The 19,879-nt window shown below is 34.3% G+C and overlaps 1 protein-coding gene across 4 annotated transcripts in view; it reads left to right on the top strand.

The window, feature by feature from the left end:
- Positions 1-19,879, top strand: part of AGL (amylo-alpha-1,6-glucosidase and 4-alpha-glucanotransferase) — a 121,573-nt gene that overhangs the window by 65,538 nt on the left and 36,156 nt on the right. For all 4 annotated transcript variants that reach the window (XM_077120137.1, XM_077120134.1, XM_077120136.1 and 1 more), the window contains exons 8-21: positions 5,560-5,686; positions 6,026-6,128; positions 6,218-6,315; positions 6,929-7,068; positions 8,082-8,269; positions 9,939-10,062; positions 11,891-12,054; positions 12,330-12,431; positions 12,546-12,701; positions 12,801-12,951; positions 14,705-14,829; positions 14,927-15,039; positions 15,150-15,284; positions 17,979-18,109. In XM_077120137.1, the coding sequence (XP_076976252.1) occupies positions 5,560-5,686; positions 6,026-6,128; positions 6,218-6,315; positions 6,929-7,068; positions 8,082-8,269; positions 9,939-10,062; positions 11,891-12,054; positions 12,330-12,431; positions 12,546-12,701; positions 12,801-12,951; positions 14,705-14,829; positions 14,927-15,039; positions 15,150-15,284; positions 17,979-18,109 (1,857 nt within the window). The remainder of the gene's footprint in view (positions 1-5,559; positions 5,687-6,025; positions 6,129-6,217; positions 6,316-6,928; positions 7,069-8,081; positions 8,270-9,938; positions 10,063-11,890; positions 12,055-12,329; positions 12,432-12,545; positions 12,702-12,800; positions 12,952-14,704; positions 14,830-14,926; positions 15,040-15,149; positions 15,285-17,978; positions 18,110-19,879) is intronic.

The raw sequence follows: 19,879 nt of genomic DNA, 5'->3' as shown, positions 1-19,879 counted from the left end.
TGTGGTTAACATGGGGCTTAAAATTAACATCCTAAATCTATAGCTGTCTCATTTGATTTCATAACAACTGAGCTTCAGTAGCATGTGCAATTTATGTTCTTACACATTTCTGTCCCCCACCTCTTTGCTGTGCTTGTTATAAATTGTATCTTTATACATTGTATATCTGAAACCATAGATTTATCATCACTTCTATGCACTTGCATTTTAGAACCTATAAGAAGTAAAAAAGTGGCTTACATACCAAAGAAATATAATCCATAGTACTGGTATTTATAATTATCCATATGGTTTTCTTTAGTGATGGTATTTATTTCTTTATGCCACTTCAGTCCACTGTCTAGTGTCCTTTCTTTTCAGTCTGAAGAGCTCCCTTTAGCATTACTTATAGGGCAGATCTAGTGATGATAAACTCTCTCAACTTATGTTTATCTGAGAATGTCTTAATCTCTCCATTTTTTAAATACAATCTCACTGGATATAAAATTCATGTTTGCAGTTTTTTCTTTTAGAACTTTAATATACCATCCCACTGCCTTCCTGCCTATGTGGTTTCTTATGAGAACTCAGCACTTAATCTATTGAGACTCCCTTGTACGTACATGTTGCTTCTCTCTTCAGGCGTTCAGGATTTTTTGTCTTTGGCATTCAACAGTTTGATTATAATGTATCTCAGTTTGGTCTCTTTGAGTTTATTCTGTTTGGATTCCTTGAGCTTCTTGGCTATGTATAGCCATGTCTTTCATTAAATTTGGGAAATTTCCAACTATTATTTCACTGAATATTCTTTCAACCCTTTATCTCTTTCTTCTTCTTTTGGTGCTGCCATAATGTATACATTGGTACTTGAATAGTGTCCTACAGGTCTCTTAGGCTCATTTCACTTTTCTTTATTCTTTTTTTCAAATCCTCTCACTGAATAATTTCAATACTGTCATCTTCAAGTAAACTGATTCTTTTTTCCTGCCAGGTTCCATCCACAGTTGAACCCTTTAATTTTTTTTTTTTTAATTTTAGCTACTGTGGTCTTCAGCTCCAGCATTTCTCTCTTTGGTTCCTTTACATGGTCTCTGTTTCTTCTTGAAATTTTCTTCTTGTTCATCTGTCATTTTCCTGATTTCCTGTAGTTTTTTGTCCATGTTTTCCTTTAGCTGTTTTGTTCTAGTTTGCTAGCTACCGGAATCCAGTATACCAGAAACGGAATGGCTTTTAAATAGGGAAATTTAATCAGATGCTAGTTTACAGTTCCAAGGCCAAGAAAATGTCCCAAATAAAACAAGTGTATGGAAATGTCCAATCTAAGGCATCCAGGGAAAGATACCTTGGTTCAAGAAGGCTGATGATATTCAGGGTCTCTCTCTCATCTGGAAAGGCACATGGCTAACACAGTCACAGTTTCTCTCTCAGCTGGAAGGGCACATGGCAAGCAAGGCATCATCTGCTACTTTCTCTCCTGGCTTCCTGTTTTATGAAGGTCCCTGGGAGGCGTTTTCCTTCTTCATCTCCAAAGGTCACTGGCTTGTGGGCTTTCTGCTCTCATGGCTATGTCGTTCTTCTCTGCTCTCTCTGAGTCTCCAGTCTCCAAAATGTTTCCTCTTTTATAGGACTCCAATAAACCAATCAAGACCCACCCAAATGGGTAGAGATATGTCACCAACTTAACAACTTAACAACCACTCTTGACTAAATCGCATCATCCAGGGTGATGATATGTTACAGTTTCAAGCATACAGTATTGAATAGGGATTATTCTACCTTTATGAAATGGGATTTTGATTAAAACATGGCTATTCTAGGGGCATACATCCTTTCAAACCAGCACACCTTTAGCTGTTTGAGTGTATTTAAGACGACTTTTTAGACGTCTAATCTGATATGCCCAAAGTGTGATATTCCTTGCTAATGGTTTTTGATGGTTTTGCTTGCTCCTTTACATGGACCATAGTTTCCTGTTTCTCTGCATGTCTTGTAATCTTTCACTGCACACTGAACATTTTAATATTTTAATGTGTTACCTCTGGACTTTAATGTCTGTGTTGTCTGTTCCTTAAGCTTTTAACTTTTAACTTTTTCTTGGAGCGCTGAGAAATATAGGTCTGCTTGGGGTTTTTTGTGTGTTTTTTTAATATATATTTTTTATTTTTTTTAAATATTTTTACTGAGAAATCCTCACACACCTACACTTCATCCACAGTGTACAATCAGTGACTCAAAAATATCATCACATAGTTGTATATTCATCACCATGATCATTTTTAGAATATTTGCATCACTCCAGAAAAATAAATAAAAAGAAAAACCCATGGATCCCATTCCCCTTATCCCTCTAACTGCTACTATTTCAGTCTACCCAATTTTTTACCCTTTATCTCCTGCTATTTTTTCTTTACTTTTTTCTCCTTGATTTTTTTTTGCTCATCTGTCTGTACCCTGGATAAAAGGAGCAGTAGATGCAAGGTTTTCACAATCACATGATCACATTATAAAAGCTATATAGTTGTACAGTTACCTTCAAGAGTCAAGGCTGCTAGAACACAGTTCAACAGTTTCAGGCACTTCCCTCTAGCCATTCCAATACACCATAAACTAAAAAGAAGTATCTATATAATGTATAAGAATAACTTCCAGGATAACCTCTTGACCCTGTTTGAAATCTCTCAGCCACTGAAACTTTATTTTGTCTCATTTCTCTCTTCCCCCTTTTGGTCAAGAAGGCTTTCTCAGTCCCATGATGCCAGGTGTCAGTTCATTCTTGGAGTCTGGTCCCATGTTGTCAGGGAAATGTACACCCTTGGGAGTCATGTCTCATGTAGAGGGGTGGTAGGGCAGTGAGTTCATCTGCCGAGTTGAGAGAGGCCACATCTGAGCAACGAAGGAGGTTCTCTAGGGGTGATTCTTAGGCATAATTATAAGTAGGGTTAGCTTCTCCTTTGCAGTAAAGTTTCGTAGAGGCAAACCCCAAGATCAAATGCTCAGCCTATTGATTGGTTGCCCCTACTGCTTGCGAAAATAACTTTTTCTCAGAGCTCAGAGAAAGATGGATCTGCTTGTTTTTACTTATTGTTTAAAAATTTTGTCAGGGGACAGAATCCTAGAGCATGTTCATCAACCATCTTGATGACGTCACTTGGTACTTAGGGTCTCATAAGCAGTACTGGAGAGAATTTATCCTCGTACATGTTATCTTTACTTGGTTGTATGAGCAAATCTGTAGGAAAAATTCTTAGACATGAAATTGAGGAGTCAAATTTTTTGTTTTTTTGCATGGCAGGCACTGGGAATTGAACCCATGGTTGCATGGCAGGTTCAGCAGAACTCTGCCTGCTGAGCCACCCACCCGCCAAAGGGTATACAGTTTTTCTTAAATATCATAGATGTTGCCCACTTGCCTTTCAGCAGAGATTATACCCTTACCAACATTAGATGCCATTAAACTTTTTCATGTTTGTCAGTCAAAATATACTTTAATTTACATTTTTTATTAGTGATCTGTTTTTTCACATGTTGACTAGCCATTTTTATTTCTTCTGTGAATTGCCTGTAAGTATTCTTTCCCCATTTTCTATTGTTGTCTTTTTATATTAATTTATTATTTATTATTATACAAATATCAAACATTTTCTCTTCATGTGCTGTTGATTTTTTAACTCATTTATGGTGATTTTTTTCAATATAGTCAAATTTTCTAGTCATTTATGACTTTTGATTTCATGTCATGCTTAGAAAAGACTTTCTCTCACAAGATTATAAAAACAGTCTCAGAATTTTCTTCTGCCATGCCACAGTCCCAGGTTCGATTCCTAGAGCCTGCCTATGCCAAAAAAAAGCAAAAACATTCTGTGTTTTCCTCTAACAACCTATTTTTTATATTCAGAAATCAATGTTGAGTTGATAATCTACCCTTTTACACTTATCTGAAGTACCATTATAGTCTCGTCCTAAATATAAATAAAAATGGATCTCTTATCTATTCTCTCCCAATTACCTGACTATTCTTCTACCAATACTAAAGACTATTTTATAATTTACGCTGATCATGTAGCCTTTTTTTTTTTCAACCGTTTCTTGGAATTTTTCCTACACTCACTCTTCCATATGAGCCTTAGAAACTGGATTTTAAAAATTTGTATTTTATCTGAATATTTTGTTTGTGTTCCTGTTAATGTATTTCAGATTCTCTTTGGAAAAACCTAGTTCTAAATTAAGTAATATATAATCATTTCTAGTACAGGCAATCCTGCACCAGCACCTGATTTATTAGAAACAATTTTCAGATTGAAAAAAATGAAAACTCCCCAAAACTGTTTATTTTTTTATCTGTTTATTATGAAAGGAAGTTGCTTGTTGGTGAAAAGGGAAAAAATACAAAACATATGTGCAAGAAAATTGTGTTATTAATAAGATTTACTTGAAAATAGGAAGTAATCTTTAAGGTAAAAGAACTCCCGAGTCTCCTTGACAACGGGGGACCTGATTCCCAGGGTTAAGCCTGGCCCTGACACTGCGGACCCTGACACCAGAGTCAAAAGGGAAAGAAATGTAGCAAAATAAGGTATTAGGATCCTGGGCGGTTCCGTGGTGGAATGCTCACCCTCCACACACCCCCTTCCCCCCAAAAAGGTGTCAGTGGCTAAGAGAGTTCAAATAGAGACATTATTCTGGAGGCTATTCTGATGCAAGCTTCAGCTAGATATTGCTAATTGTCAGTGGGTTTGCTAAAGCCCAACTAACCTCATTCCTATTAACCCTAAAGAACACCTAGATTCTACAAAAGTTTCAGGTACTAAGTGTACATTACTGGAACCTATAACCTCCAGTGGATTCTTAGGCCAGGTAAGTCCTGAAACCCAGAGGGGCCAGCCCCTCCGAGAATTTCATCCCCCTGTCGCTGTTCAACATGTGAAAGGTAGAGTGGGCAAAGCCCTTAGACCCCTGTGGGTTGGAAGTGGGATCAGAAAATGAGGGGTTGTAACAGAGAGGGTAGATTTAACAAATGCCTTTGGCTGCTGAATCAGTAAAATGATACTTCTTTTAGCTTCTCGTGTTTTGGAGCAACTAGAAGGGAAAACCTGAAAATGTGGAATGGTAACCCATACCAAACTTTGAAATCTGTTCTGTAACTACTTGTTAAAATGTACTTTGAAAATTCTTCCTTTTTTTTTTTTGTATATATGTCATATTTCACAATAAAAAGAATTCCTGAGATTAGGATGTTTGCAGCATCTAGAAAAGAAAATGTATACCTCCGAAGTCTTCAATGCCCTAAAAAAAAAAAAAAATTAGAATAAGTGCTGGCTGAGGCAGGAAAAAAGAAGTAGTCCTGGGGTTGAAGTGATGAAAATCCTGTGTATTTCTTCAATAATGTTATTATCTGTGTATTTGTGTACATGTGTATGTGTGTGTTGGGTGGTGTATGGGAAGATGGGAAGGATGCTTGTGAAGTATGTGTTTTGTGTGTGTGTGTGTGTGTGTGAATAAAATATAGACTAGAAATGTTGAAAGTAGTAACAGTTATCTCCTTGTGAATATTTGTATTTAAGATGTCATCTTTTCTTTTAGAAAGTAGAAAAGTAGTAACCAAGTCTGATCCAACGCAACATCTTAAGATTATTCAAGATCCTGAATACAGGCGGCTCGGCTGTACTGTAGATATGAGCATTGCACTAGCAACTTTCATACCACATGAGTACGTTATATTTTCCTATGAAATAAAGAATAATATGTATAAACCTTTTACAGCTAGAATAGTTTTTGTGCTATTTATTAAAACCTTTAACATTAAATGAAATAAAATAATTCTCCATAATTCTACGACCTCAGCACATGACATTGTTTTCTTTTTCTGTGTACCAGTCCATGTTCCTATACATTTATGTAAAAATGTTTATGATTAGAAAACTTCTTAAGCGATCATTAAAATTCTGATGAATATGTTTAAGATTTCTATGGCTAATATTAGAGCATTTTAAATACTGAATTTGTAAATCCGTTAAATAATAAGTGTGTATTGTTCAATCTGTTCTAGCAATGGGCCAGCTGCAATTGAGGAATGCTGTAACTGGTTCCGTAAGAGAATTGAGGAATTAAATTCAGAGAAGTGTCAACTTATAAACTATCATCAGGAACAGGTGTTATCTGGTTTTGAACTTCCATTTTTCTTTGTCTTAATGCTGGCTTTTTTACATTTGCTGAAATAGCATAATTTAATGTTTTCTAGGCAGTTAATTGCATTTTGGGAAATGTGTTTTATGAGCGACTCGCTGGCCATGGTCCTAGACTAGGACCTGTCACCAGAAAACATCCTTTAGTTACCAGGTGTGCTATTTGTTTCCTTCTCACTATTTGTTAAAATTTGAAATTGTATTTAACTTTTCAAATTAACCTAAATGTTTTCTTTAATGTGTGACTTCACTACATTTCTCAGATACGTAGAAGTTTTTACTGGGGAACTAGGCTTGATGTTAATTAAATTTGTTATGCAAATCTCTAGTTGAAAGAAACTTTGTGCCGTTTTTTGTTACTTACACTGTTTCTGGAGGACTGCCTACTTACTGATAAACTCAATTTTGATCAAACTGAGCAAGCATTTCACTCCTTATAAGTTGTGTGCAGCATAGATTGGGCAGCTAGAGTATAGTAAAAGGCAAGGTGACACCAGTCCCTCAGTGAGTTTCTTAATAATTTTATGGATTTTTTTAATTTAAAATATTCTTTAAAATGTTAGCTGAATATGCTACAATGTTCACTCTTCATTACTCATATCCTTCTACATTTATTCAAAAACTCTACAAAAGATTGTGTATCTATATTGAAGTTTATTTCCTTATTTATTCTACTCATTAGGAGATCTTATTTTAATGTTGTTAATTGAAATTCTCACCAAGGAGTTGTTTAAATGTTAAGTTAATATTTAATTGTCTCTCCATAGATATTTTACTTTCCCATTTGAAGAAATGACCTTTTCCACAGAAGAATCTATGATTCATCTCCCAGATAAAGCTTGTTTTCTGATGGCACATAATGGATGGGTAATGGGAGATAATCCTCTTCGAAACTTTGCTGAACCAGGTCCATCAATTTTGTTCACTCTTGTATGGCCAGGGAAAGAAGAGTTCATGGGAAGCCCAAAATATAAACTGTTTTATTGATTTTACCCCCACTAGGCCCAGGGTTTCAAACTATTTCATCATAGAGGTACATAGAAGGCCTACAGTTTGAGAGAGAAAAGGTTGACAAAAAAAGCAGGGCCCCTCTTCTCCTTTTCTCTCCCTTCCCCTCTTATCGCTGTCTCCCTCAAACAGAAGAGCATTTATGTGTCTATTTTATAATGTCGTTCTGCATAAGATTTTATTTGGCTGGAAAAAAACCATTTTATTCTTTCTTTTAAAAGAAGTTTGACACCACTGCTATAAAACTATATAGTTATAAGAATATGACCAGAAGGGTATTAAGATATCTGAATGACAGTTAAGCTAGAGACTATTTATTTTAGGTTTCCTTTCCCAAACTCTCAGCATTTTATTTTTCTACAGCTATTTCATTGAATTTAGCAGGGGGCCCACTCAGATATTTATTTTCAACACTTTGAAACTAGAACTCTGTTTTAGTAATATTCTGTTTAATTCAGAAATCTTATGTTTTTTTTAAAATATAACTTTGGGTTTAAGTATCTCCACCCTCTCCTTTTTTAGGTCTTCTAAATAAAGAAAGCCGTTCTGCTTTATGCCATGGATTGAATGTAACCTATGGCCAAAATTAGGTAGAAAAGTGGAAATGCAGCTTTAAAAGCTTGTGTATTACTATGCCTGTTTTCCCTTAAAAAGCAATGTGAAACTTTGAAATTGAGTATACTCTTTTAGAAGAGACTATGAACTGAAATTTTAACAAAATAGATATGGATAGGAAATATAAATTAATATTAATTTGCAAAAGTTTTTCCCATGCCATTTTAGATTTAATTTTTAACCACCATATGGTTCATAGTAGAAATCATCAGTGTGATCTTAACACAAATGTTTTCTTGAAGTAATTGTTTTCACTTTATTTCTTGAACCACTGAAAGCCAGTTCCTTTCTTAACAGGTTCAGAAGTTTATCTAAGGAGAGAGCTGATTTGCTGGGGAGACAGTGTTAAATTACGCTATGGGAATAAACCAGAGGATTGTCCTTATCTCTGGGCACACATGAAAAAATACACTGAAATAACTGCGACTTATTTTCAGGGAGTACGTCTTGATAACTGCCACTCAACACCTATTCATGTTGCTGAGGTACGAAAAACAACTCCTTCTACATTAAGAAAAGAAACTCCATATTCTTTCCTAGCTTTCCATAAATAGAATCTGCAAATACATGTTTCCTTTAGCTGGTTGGATACCACTTAACACTTTAATTTTGGTTAATTGATTTGGTGAAAATATTTAACAACTTTTCCATAATTGTAATGAAATCTTTGGAAGCAGTTATTATGGAATATTAGGCTATAAAATGTTCAACAAATTAGTTTTTATTTTATTATTATCTTTGATAATATATACCACAACCATATTGCCTGGCGAAAATATACAAAATACTTATTAATACTTATTAATGTCTTATTCTTATTTTTAAGTTGCTTTCAGTATATTTCTATCCATTTTGAAGTTGACTAGTATATTATACATTATATTTATATATAATATAATATAGTATAATAATTTATGTTATAGCATATTTAAACATATTTAAATCTTTGAAGCCAGTTTTAGCCTCATTGATTCACGTTTTCACTGGTCATTTATAAATTGTGAGAGTAAATATAAATGTCGCCTTTGTATACTTCTTTGGGCTTTTTACAGTAACGTTTGAGCCATGTCACATTTATAGCATTATAGTCTACCTAATACAGCTTTGTAAATAAATAAGCATTTGTAATTTCATCCAGTTTATAAATTATTTGATAATGGTACAACTTGATATGCTTTGCAAGTGTGTGCTAATCTGAAAAATGTTCATCTCTATAATGTAAAGCAGAATTTATAATGTCTAATTATGTTTGGAGTCCTATCATGGCAAATTGATTTGATTTGGAAGGATTTCGTAAACATTAGTTAAGCTGATAGAACGTTGTTAAACAGCAAAAAAATTGGGTTTTGTTTTTTTCACCATGTCTTTAACAGCAAGAAAATATATACGTGTAAGATTGTTATGACATTATGGCAAAACAGAGTGTTCAAACTTAATTTTCTTCTTTTGAAGTTACAAAATCCTTTAATATTCTATTTGTTAGCTAATAGAAGTATTTTATTAACCTTTTGTGCAAACATGTTAAAAATTACTTTGGAAATTATCTGATTTCTGGTTATAGATTAATATTTTCTGATTCTTACCTAGATAGTTAGCACTAGTGTTAAACATAAATTGCACAAATGGAAATCATAAAGGCATTTGTTAATTAAGAGTTAAAGTTTCTTATAACCTTTAGGAAATGCTGGCTGCAGTCAGGGCAATCAGACCTAATCTTTGTGAGATCTAAATGCCTCATCAACAGAGAATGTATCAATAATGACTTAGTCAAACACTTGGAAATTTACATTCTGATTAAAGGAATTAAAAGCAAATGAATGAACAAAAAACAATGGAAAAGCCTGGAAGACTTGCATTGTTAACGATTTTTTTTTTAATGAGACACTCTTATTTTTCTTGTTCCTTTTTTACCCTTTGTCACTATATCTTTGCAACATCTGCCCTTCCTTTTGCACTTTTTATTCTCCTTATTAATTACCCTGTTCCCTGTTTGTTTTCTTACGTATGTACAATTAAATGTATTTGGAGATTCTTCTTGGATTTCCGTTTGTCTTGCTATATGATATTTTCCTATGTCAAATACATGCCTAATCTTGCCTTTTTCTTGACTTCTCTTGCATTTCCCTTTATGTATTTGCTATGGTGATTTTTCAGTACATGTTGGATGCAGCTAGGAAATTGCAACCCAATTTATATGTGGTAGCTGAACTGTTCACAGGAAGTGAAGACCTGGACAACATCTTTGTTACTAGACTGGGCATTAGTTCTTTAATAAGAGGTAGGCCTGTTGAACTGTATTTTCTCTCTAAAGCTTTAGCTTTTGTTTAAGTAGATTAAAAGGCACTTAATAGCTATTTATACAATGTTTAATAATTTTTAGCAGTTAACATTATTTCAACTATTCTGTCCTAATTACAAAATATAATTCAGTCTGTTTTTAATCAGTAAAAATTTCTACTTTAGGATAAGATGCCTCATTTTAAATTGAAAGAACTGTGTGATGAGCTGATGTCACATGAACAAACTTTTTTCATTGTTGAAAATACACATTTTTTATTTCTATCTCCTGCCTGGATATCTGATGTAATGTTTAGACTTTTTTCAATAGATTTGTAAAGCCTATTTTAAGCTATATAGAATTATAACTCTTCTTTCCCAGTCCAGACTCTAGGAGTTTGGGTTGTGCAGCAACCTAAAAGAGAGCTACCCTTTCTTTTTTGTCTCTTAAGCTGATTGGTATTTGTTTAAAACAGTTTAGCTTAGTTTTTTTTTTAATGTTTTTATTATAAAATATAACATATATACAAAGCGAAGAGAAAAGCAATAATTTTCAGAGCATACTTCAGCAAGTATGCTTCTTGAACAGATTCCAGAGTTTGTCATAGGCTACCATTCTACCAGCACAGACTTTTCCTCCTAGCTGCTCCAAAACACTGGAGGCTAGAAAGAATATTAATATAGTGATTCAGCAGCCATTCTCATTTGTTAAATCCCATTTTCTTTGTTGTACTTCCAACTTCTTCATGTTGAGAAGGGGTGTCTACACTAAAGGATAGGGGAATATAATTAATTGATCATCCTGGAGAAGCTGATCCTTCTTAGTTTCAGGATTTATCTTGCCTAGGAACCCTCGGGAATTATATGTTCCAGGAAGGCAAACAGTGCATGAAACCTTTATGGAGTCTCAGTTTCAGCCCTGTGTGTTTTTAAGAGTCACCGGGAGGGATGTTGATTGGGGTTTAGCAAACCATGGCAATTAGCACTATCTAACTGAATCTTGCCTGAGAGCAGCCTCTGGTATAGCCTCTTGACTCCATTTGCTCTCTCTTGGCCACTGATACCTTATTCTATTATACTTTTTTTCCCCCTTTTACTCAGGAAGGTGTTGTGAATTCCACAGTGCCAGGGCCAGACTAATCCTGGGAGTCACACCCCACATAGTCAGGGAAACTTTTACCCCTGAATGGCTAGTACCATGTAGGGGGTAAGGCAATAATTTTCCTTGCAGAGTTGGGCTTGGAAATAGAGAGGCCGCATCTGCACAACAGAGAGGCTTCCTGGAAGCAACTGTTAGGCCTCATTACGGGTGGTCTTAGCTTCTCCCCTACAGAAATAGCCTTCCTAAGGGCAAGCCTCAAAATCCAAGGCTTGGCCTATTTTCTTGGGAGCCCCCAATGGTTGAAATGGTACCTGGAGTTTCCCAGGTGGGAGAGTTTAATAGTTCCATATATATTTTTTTCCTTCAGACCCTCAAGGGACTCTGTCAGTTCTTTTTTTTTTTTTTGCATGGGCAGGCACCGGGAATCAAACTCAGGTCTCCAGCATGGCAGGCGAGAACTCTGCCTGCTGAGCCACCATGGCTTGCCCTCTACCAATACTTATTATCAACCCACCATAGTCTGAGATATATCCTGATATTACTTTAACCTATACAGAATTATAAGGCTTCTTTCCTGTTCTGGACTCCAGGAGTTTGGGTTATGCAGTTCGGTTTTTGATAACGTTTATGTGGATCTTTATTTTGAAAATCAGTCATGATAAGAAATCTAGTCTCTTTTTGAACATTAATAATGGAAGTTGTTAAAATGTTCTGTTATGCTTTGCAGAGGCAATGAGTGCAGGTAATAGTCATGAAGAGGGCAGATTAGTTTACCGATATGGAGGAGAACCTGTTGGATCATTTGTTCAACCCTGTTTGAGGCCTTTAATGCCAGCTATTGCACATGCCCTATTTATGGATATTACTCATGATAATGAGTGTCCTATTGTGGTAAGCATCCGTTCTGTTTCTTTTGTTTAATTATTTTTCTAAGTGTTTTGATATTTGGTTCTCTGTTGGTTAGTGCCAATACTACCTATATACTTCAAAGTGGTGTCTTAGGTTTATAATGATTGTGCTACAGTTTTAGAATGTTTTATTTGTTTGAAAGCAAATTAAGGTACCTTATAAAATGTATTTATGTAATTATTCTTTTTACTTCATTATGCTATAGGATAGCATTTTGCATTTGAAGAAAGTAAACTTTTGCTTTTGTTGTTTTCTAGCATAGATCAGCATATGATGCTCTTCCAAGTACTACAATTGTTTCTATGGCATGTTGTGCTAGTGGAAGTACTAGAGGTTATGATGAATTGGTTCCTCATCAGGTTTGTTTGTGTGTTGTTTTTTAAAATTCATGTAGCTAACAATTTCGGGCATTTTAATTAAAAGCTCTCATTGTATTTAAAAATGTATGCATGGCTAAGTTTCATTCTGTCTAGATTTCAGTGGTTTCAGAAGAACGGTTTTATACTCAGTGGAATCCTGGAGCATCTCCATCAAATACGGGTGAAGTTAATTTCCAGAGTGGAATTATTGCCGCCAGATGTGCTATCAATAAACTTCACCAAGAGCTTGGAGCCAAGGGTTTTATTCAGGCAAGGAACTAAATTCTCTAAGTTTCTTTCTTAAGGTTCAATTTCATAGTAAGTCTTTCCAGATTGAGTGTTAACCTGTTGTCTGTTTGTGTTCCTCAGGTGTATGTAGATCAGGTTGATGAAGACATAGTGGCAGTAACAAGACACTCACCTAGTATTCATCAGTCTGTAGTGGCTGTGTCTAGAACTGCTTTCAGGAACCCCAAGACTTCATTTTATAGCAAAGAAGTGCCTCAAATGTGCATCCCTGGTAAGGCAATCTAAAACTTGTTTTTGTAATTATACTGTTATTTTAATTATACTATAATGCAATATTAAATTGTTCTATTATTTATCATTTATATTTCAACAGTACAAGTGTGGAAGTAGTTGAAAAAAAGAATTAATAATTTTTGGTAACTCTTTTACTGCATGTAACAAAATTTGTATGGAAATACTCTCAAATGTCAGCATTTTGTGAGTTGTGGAATTTTTTTGTTTGTATTTTACTATGCTCCCTTATTCCCTAATTTCTGTAAAACAAACATGTATTTCTTTTATACTAGGTTCAATATATATGTTTATTTGTGTGTTTGTATATATATATATATGTATATGTACATATACACATATCTATTAAGCTAAAATATAAAACAAATAGTCAAATAGTTAAGGCTCTACATAATCTAGACTCTTCTTATTTCCTACTACTGTATAATCCCACTATTTCAGCCACGTAGATATATCCATGGCTCCCAAGTAGTCTTGCTTTCACCTATTTCTGCATTTTCTTTACATTTTTAGGGACTAAAGTTCTCAGTGATCTCTCTCTCACCTCTAAATGTATAGCAATTTTTGTCTCTAATACTTATTTGACATTTAATGATAAAATATGTCCTTATTATTGCTTGTCTTTTTTTTTCTAGGTGTGTGTATTTATTTCCTTCTAACTGTTACATATCGTGTATTATAGTATACATGTTCTTTTACATGTAGTCCAAGTTTGTTGGTGGAGTAAATGAAGATTCCTAAAATGATCATATTCTAAATCAGTTGTTAATTTGCTGAATATACCTAACTCCAATTTTAAAAGTTATCCACATGAGTAACTTTAAGATTAAATGTTCATTAGTTTCTTTAACTGTTCACAAAATTATATTCAGTAATCTTGTATATATCCTTTTACTCAGTGTTTCCACTCCTAAGTATATGTCTGAGTGGAATATATTTCATTAGAGAACATGCACAAGAGTATTCTTGTAACATTATTTATAGTAGAAAAAATTAGAAACAACCTTAATAGAATGAATACATTTTGGTATAGTCATTCAATGAAATACTGTTTAGCAGTTGAAATAAATGAAGTAGAGCTTATGTAGCAATGTGAAATGAATGTAAGAAATACAGTGTTGCCCAATTGAAAGCAATTACAGAAATTGAGCCCATTTTTATAACACTTAGAAATATGAAAAATAATACTATATCTTATGTAGGGAAACATACGTATGTAGTAAAAATTCATGAGTGTAATGAATGCCAAATTGCAGATAATGGTTACTCCTGAGGAGAAAGGCATACACAGGGACTTCAATTATATTTGTATAATTATTTTAGCTTTTTTTAAGCTAGGCTTTGGAATAATAGGCTTTTCAAAAATTATTTTGTATACTTTTTGTATTTCTTAAATATTCCATTATTTTTTAAAAATGTAAGTCTTTCTCTTTACTCAAAATTAGGAAGGTTTAATATTGTTCCCCAAGCTAAGCTATTATTACTTGATCACATTGCTCTTCAAATAAAGCCTTAACTTAGTGGTGATTTAAAAAAAAAAAAAAGCATTGTTTGAAAAATACATCTTTTTGTCAAAGTAAAATCATCTACTTTTTGACTGTTTAGTTCTGCTTTAAAAGGTTAACTGATATTTCATTTTCAATTTTAAAGTAAGTGATTTAAAAACCTTTTAGTAAGTCCTAATTCCAGATGTTTCAGTATGAAATTTCATTAAAATATTTATTTAATCCTAGGTAAAATTGAAGAAGTAGTTCTTGAAGCTAGAACTATTGAGAGAAATGCCAAACCTTATAGGAAGAATGAGAATTCAATCAATGGAATGCCAGATATTACAGTAGAAATTAGAGAACATATTCAGGTATTTGGGACACTCATCTTACTACTGTTTTGAACATTTTAAGACCACTAGAATCATTTGTTGAATGGTTTGGGTTTTTTTTTTTCCTTAATGAAAGCTTAATGAAAGTAAAATTGTTAAACAAGCTGGAGTTGCCACGAAAGGACCCAATGAATATATTCAAGAAATAGAATTTGAAAACTTGTCTCCAGGAAGTGTTATTATATTCAGGTATGTTAGAATTCAGTGTTGACTTTGCTTCTGTTTAAACTAGTTTGCTTATCCTGTTAATTTTTAATACATTACTACTAAAAGTTAATCATTTTTATTAATATTTTCAGAGTTAGTCTTGATCCACATGCACAAATTGCTGTTGGAATTCTTCGAAATCATCTGACACAGTTCAGTTCTCACTTTAAATCTGGGAGCCTTGCTGTCGACAATTCAGATCCTATATTGAAAATTCCCTTTGCTTCGTAAGTATGCCTTACTATTTCACAAAGATTTGCCACTTTTCTAATTGATACATTATCATCAGGCTGGTATAAACAGTTTTAAGTGTACTTCTATATCTCTACCACATGAAGTGTGATACAAGAACCAGTAGTGTCAACATTTTGCCCCATTGTTTTATCATTTATGTTTGTGCACACATGCACACTCACGTGCATACATTCTCTATGTATATGCATACAGACATGCATACATATATACACACATACATATATATGTATGCATGTCTCTCTTTCTCTTTCTATAGCCACACACATACTCTTTTTCTCAGAACTGTTTAAGACCAAGTTGCATGCATCATAACCTTACCACATCATTTTTTAAATATCAATATATTATTCTATGTATGGTTATACCATATGTTATTTAATCAGTCTCCATATTTGGACATCTAGATTGCTTCATATTATGGATGTGTTTTTACATTTATCTTTGCATGAATCCTTAATTATTCCCTACTAGATGGTACTGCATAGCACTAAGGAGTATGGGATTTGAACTTTAGACCTGGCTTTAACATCAGCTTCTCCTCTGTCAGTATAATCTTGGACAAGTTGTTTAGATTCTCTTCATCTGTTTTCCCATCTATAAAATGGGGCTTTTATAATAATACCTACCTCTTAGGGTGTTGTAAGAATTAGATAAGATAATGCATATAAATCACTTAGCACAGTGCCTGGCACAGAGTACATACTCAGTATATGTTTATCATTAATATTAGTATAAATTTCCATAAATGGAATTACTGCATTAAAATACATATATGTATTTGAAGTTTTTAATGCATTCAACCAATTAAAGGCTATATTAATTAATACTCTTAACCCTATGAGAGAGTGTCTGTTTCTCCACATCCTTACTAATAACATTATAATATAGTGTTTAAGAGCATGGAGTATGGAACCAAACTACCTGGTATGAATACTGATTCAGAATCTTACTAGCTGTAAGAAATAAGACCTTGGGCAAGATACTTGATGGGTATAACTATAGTACTTCCCTTATTGAATTGTGAGGATTACTTAAGTAAACACTTAGTTTGATATATAAATGACCAATAAGTGTTAGCTATTAGTAATCAAATAGGTAAACATAAAATAATTTAAAACAATATCTCATTTTAATTTACTTTATTACTTAAACCAAGTTTTTTGTTATATTCATTATATTCATTGGCCAGTGAAATGTCATTTTTTGTATTTAGACCATTTTTCTTTTGTACTTAATTTTTTGTTTTATAAGAGCTTCTGTAGTTAAGAATATTAAATCATTGTTGTGTGTCACAATATTTTTCTAATTTGACATGTAAATTTGACTTTTCTAATAGACTAGAGACTGTAGTTACTAATTCAAATTTACTAATTGCACATTAATTGCATTCTGAAAAATTCTGTGATGCGGCAGTTTTGTATTTCTGTGGAATGCTTATAAAATGCCCGTTCCTCCTCAGACCTCCTCACATTATCCTGGGCAAGCCAAGGACTTTGCATTTTAATAAGCTACTCTAGGTAATTCTTAGACAGAATCTACTGGCCATTTTGAGAATTGTGCTGTCCGAGAATCGAGTTGGTTCTGAGCCTGCGGAACTGACTTGCCTCAGGTGTGGCTCAGTGAAACCTGCAGGTGAAGGAAGAAGCAGGCCCATCTGTGAGGAGGGCTCCTGACAGAGGCAGGAAAGAAGGCACATGCTGACAACGATTTTCTAAGTTGAGACAACTGAAAGAAGAAGAAGGAAGTGCATTAAGGAGGATATATGGTCACATAAAAGGGCAGCTATGTAAAATGAAATTACCTGAGCAGCTGGAGGTGGAAAAGAATGGAAGATAGGTTTTCATTTGTGTGCAGACACATTTCACTGCTAACTGAACAGAGGGAAATCAAGGTCATAATTATTAGACACTTCCTCCTGATGATTATCAAGAAACTTCTTTATCTGAGAAAATCCTGGTTTCTTGAATAGCCAAGCTGAAGGGTAGTGCTACCTTGGGAGAGGGGAGACAAGCAAAGGGAGAGGGAGGGAAATAAAAAGGCAGAATACCACCACATGCTTTCTAAGGTGGTTAATTGTGACTTTTAATTATCCCTTTACTGGTCCTTTGACAAGTATTTTGATAAGTAATTTGAGTTTAAGATAGCTAGCATAAAAAGTTCTTGATCCCACATAGGAGAATATTAAAAAAGGGAAAAAACTGAGTCTGAATTAGAAAGATTTAAAAAACAAATTTTTAAAGGTTATAACAACCAAGAGATTTTTCTAGCATAATTCTATAACATTCCAGTAAAATTTGGGATTTTATTATCTCCTTGATTTGGGACTAATGTTTCTTCTAATTGAATTTTTAGCATGTTTTGCCTTTTAATTGTTATTTATAATGCATGGTATTCAAAATGTGTGTTATGATGCTGAGTTTTTAAAACATATGTTGCTAAGACATTTTATAGTTATAATTCAGATTTCCTTATTTTATTTTTATTGACAGCAAGTGAAATTTTATCAACTGTACCTTGTAGAGATATTTGTTAAAATGGTCTCACTTCGAAGAATTACTAAAATATGTGTTTGGAGAAACAATTAATGAAAATATTGATAGTATTTGCATACTGTAATATTTAGTCTTAGCTATATTTAGCTGTTGTCTTTATTTTCTAATTCTTAGTATTGCCTCTAAATTAACTTTGGCTGAGCTGAATCAGTTACTTTACCGGTGTGACTCAGAAGAACAGGAAGATGGTGGAGGGTGCTATGACATACCAAAATGGTCACCCCTTAAATATGCAGGTCTTCAAGGTAAGCAAGTGTAAGGATAGTTAAGCTTTTTGTTTTTCTTTTAGGGTCATTTGGTATTCTCTTTATGGAAGTAAGGGCCTGAACTCATAATTCAACTGCCTGGGTTCAAATTATGGCTCTGCTGCCTACTCGCTGATTGACCTTTGGCAAGTAATTTAACCACTCCGTGCCCAGTTTCTGCATCTATAAAATATGAATAATATTGTTTATTTACTTATTTTTTTGCATGAGCAGGCACTGGGAATCAAACCCAGGTCTCCAGCATGGCAGGCAAGAACTCTGCCTGCTGAGCCACTGTGACCCATCCCACTGAATAATATTGTTTAATTCATTAGGCTTTGTGAGGATTAAATGAAATAATTCATGTAAAACACTAAAAACAGGATAAGGCACAGAGTAATCAACACAGTAAATGTTACCTAGGGTTACTAGTTCTGGTTCATTCTTTAAGGTCATTATAGTTCTGTATATACTTTGACCTTAATTCATGATTCTTGGCCTAGTATTACAAGAAACAGGATAGGTTTTTTGGGCCTCAAATGAAACTACCTTCTGAGTATAATACATTTATCTTCTTTTTCATCACATTGGAAATATTTTTTCTTTGAATAGTTGCCTTATCTTACAAAGAGAAATTATAGTAAAATATTATAGAGTAGTTGTAACTTAACAAAAAAGAGTTAAGTATTTAACCAGAATGTTAATCCGTCTGTTAATATTTTCTTAGATTTTCCTCTAGGAAATTTACCTTATCACATCTTTATTACCTGGATCATAACCTTTCTTGCTTATCATGCCTCCTTTTGAACTTCCTCTTATTATTTTCCACCTAACCCATCTTTAAGGGCAAAGTCAAATCTTACATCTTTTATCCACAAAGCCTTCCTTAACTATTGCTTTTCACAGTAATTTCTTTGTCCTTCAGACATCAATACATTACTTACTATACCCTTTACTTGGCTTTTAGAACATGATGCCTCATTTGGGTATTTAGTGTGATGTTTTTTGTGAATATTTCTCAGTGTAGTTAAGAAGCAGTGTTCAACAGCAAACACCCTGGGTTATACTGATTAGCTGTATAACCTCAGAGTAGTTAAAACTCTCCATGTCTCAGTTTCCTCATCTATAAAATGGGAGAAATAATAGTACCTATTTCAAAAGGCTACAGATAAAATTAAATGAGTTAATACACATGTGTTAGTTAGATTCAGTTGTCAGCTTGCCCAGATGAAGGTACCTAGTTCTGTTGCTGTGGGAATGAGCCAATAGTAAACCTCATCTGTTGCTGATTACATCTGCAGTGGGCTAAGAGGCGTGCCTGCTCTATGATGTTTGATTTAATTGGTTGGTGCTTAAATGAGAGAGCTCAACATAGCAAGCCCAAGCAGCTCAGCCTACCTCATCTCAGCACTTGCAGCTCAGCCCAGGCGTTTGGAGATGCAGAAAGAAATCACCCTGGGGAAAGTTGTTGGAACCCAGGAGTCTGGAGAGAAGGCCAGCAGAGATCACTCTGTGCCTTCCCACGTTAAGAAAGAACCTCGGGAGAAGACTTTGTTAAGAGGAGGGGCCAAGATGGTGACTTAGCAATGTGCACATTCTAATTCGTCCTCCAGAACAACTACTAAATAACCAGAAACAGTACAGAACAGCTCGTGGAGCCACGTCAGTGACCGGACACACAGCGTACCCCAGTCTGGACCAGTTGGACCAGCTGCAAGCCTCCCCAAAACCGTGAGTTCCCCAAGCTGCGGTGGCCAGTGCCCGGCACCC

This window comes from Tamandua tetradactyla, chromosome 11, assembly GCF_023851605.1.
Source record: "Tamandua tetradactyla isolate mTamTet1 chromosome 11, mTamTet1.pri, whole genome shotgun sequence".
NCBI classification, from domain to species: Eukaryota; Metazoa; Chordata; class Mammalia; order Pilosa; family Myrmecophagidae; genus Tamandua; species Tamandua tetradactyla.
Note: the sequence above shows the minus strand (reverse complement) of the source record. Positions and strands in the feature narration are given on the sequence as shown.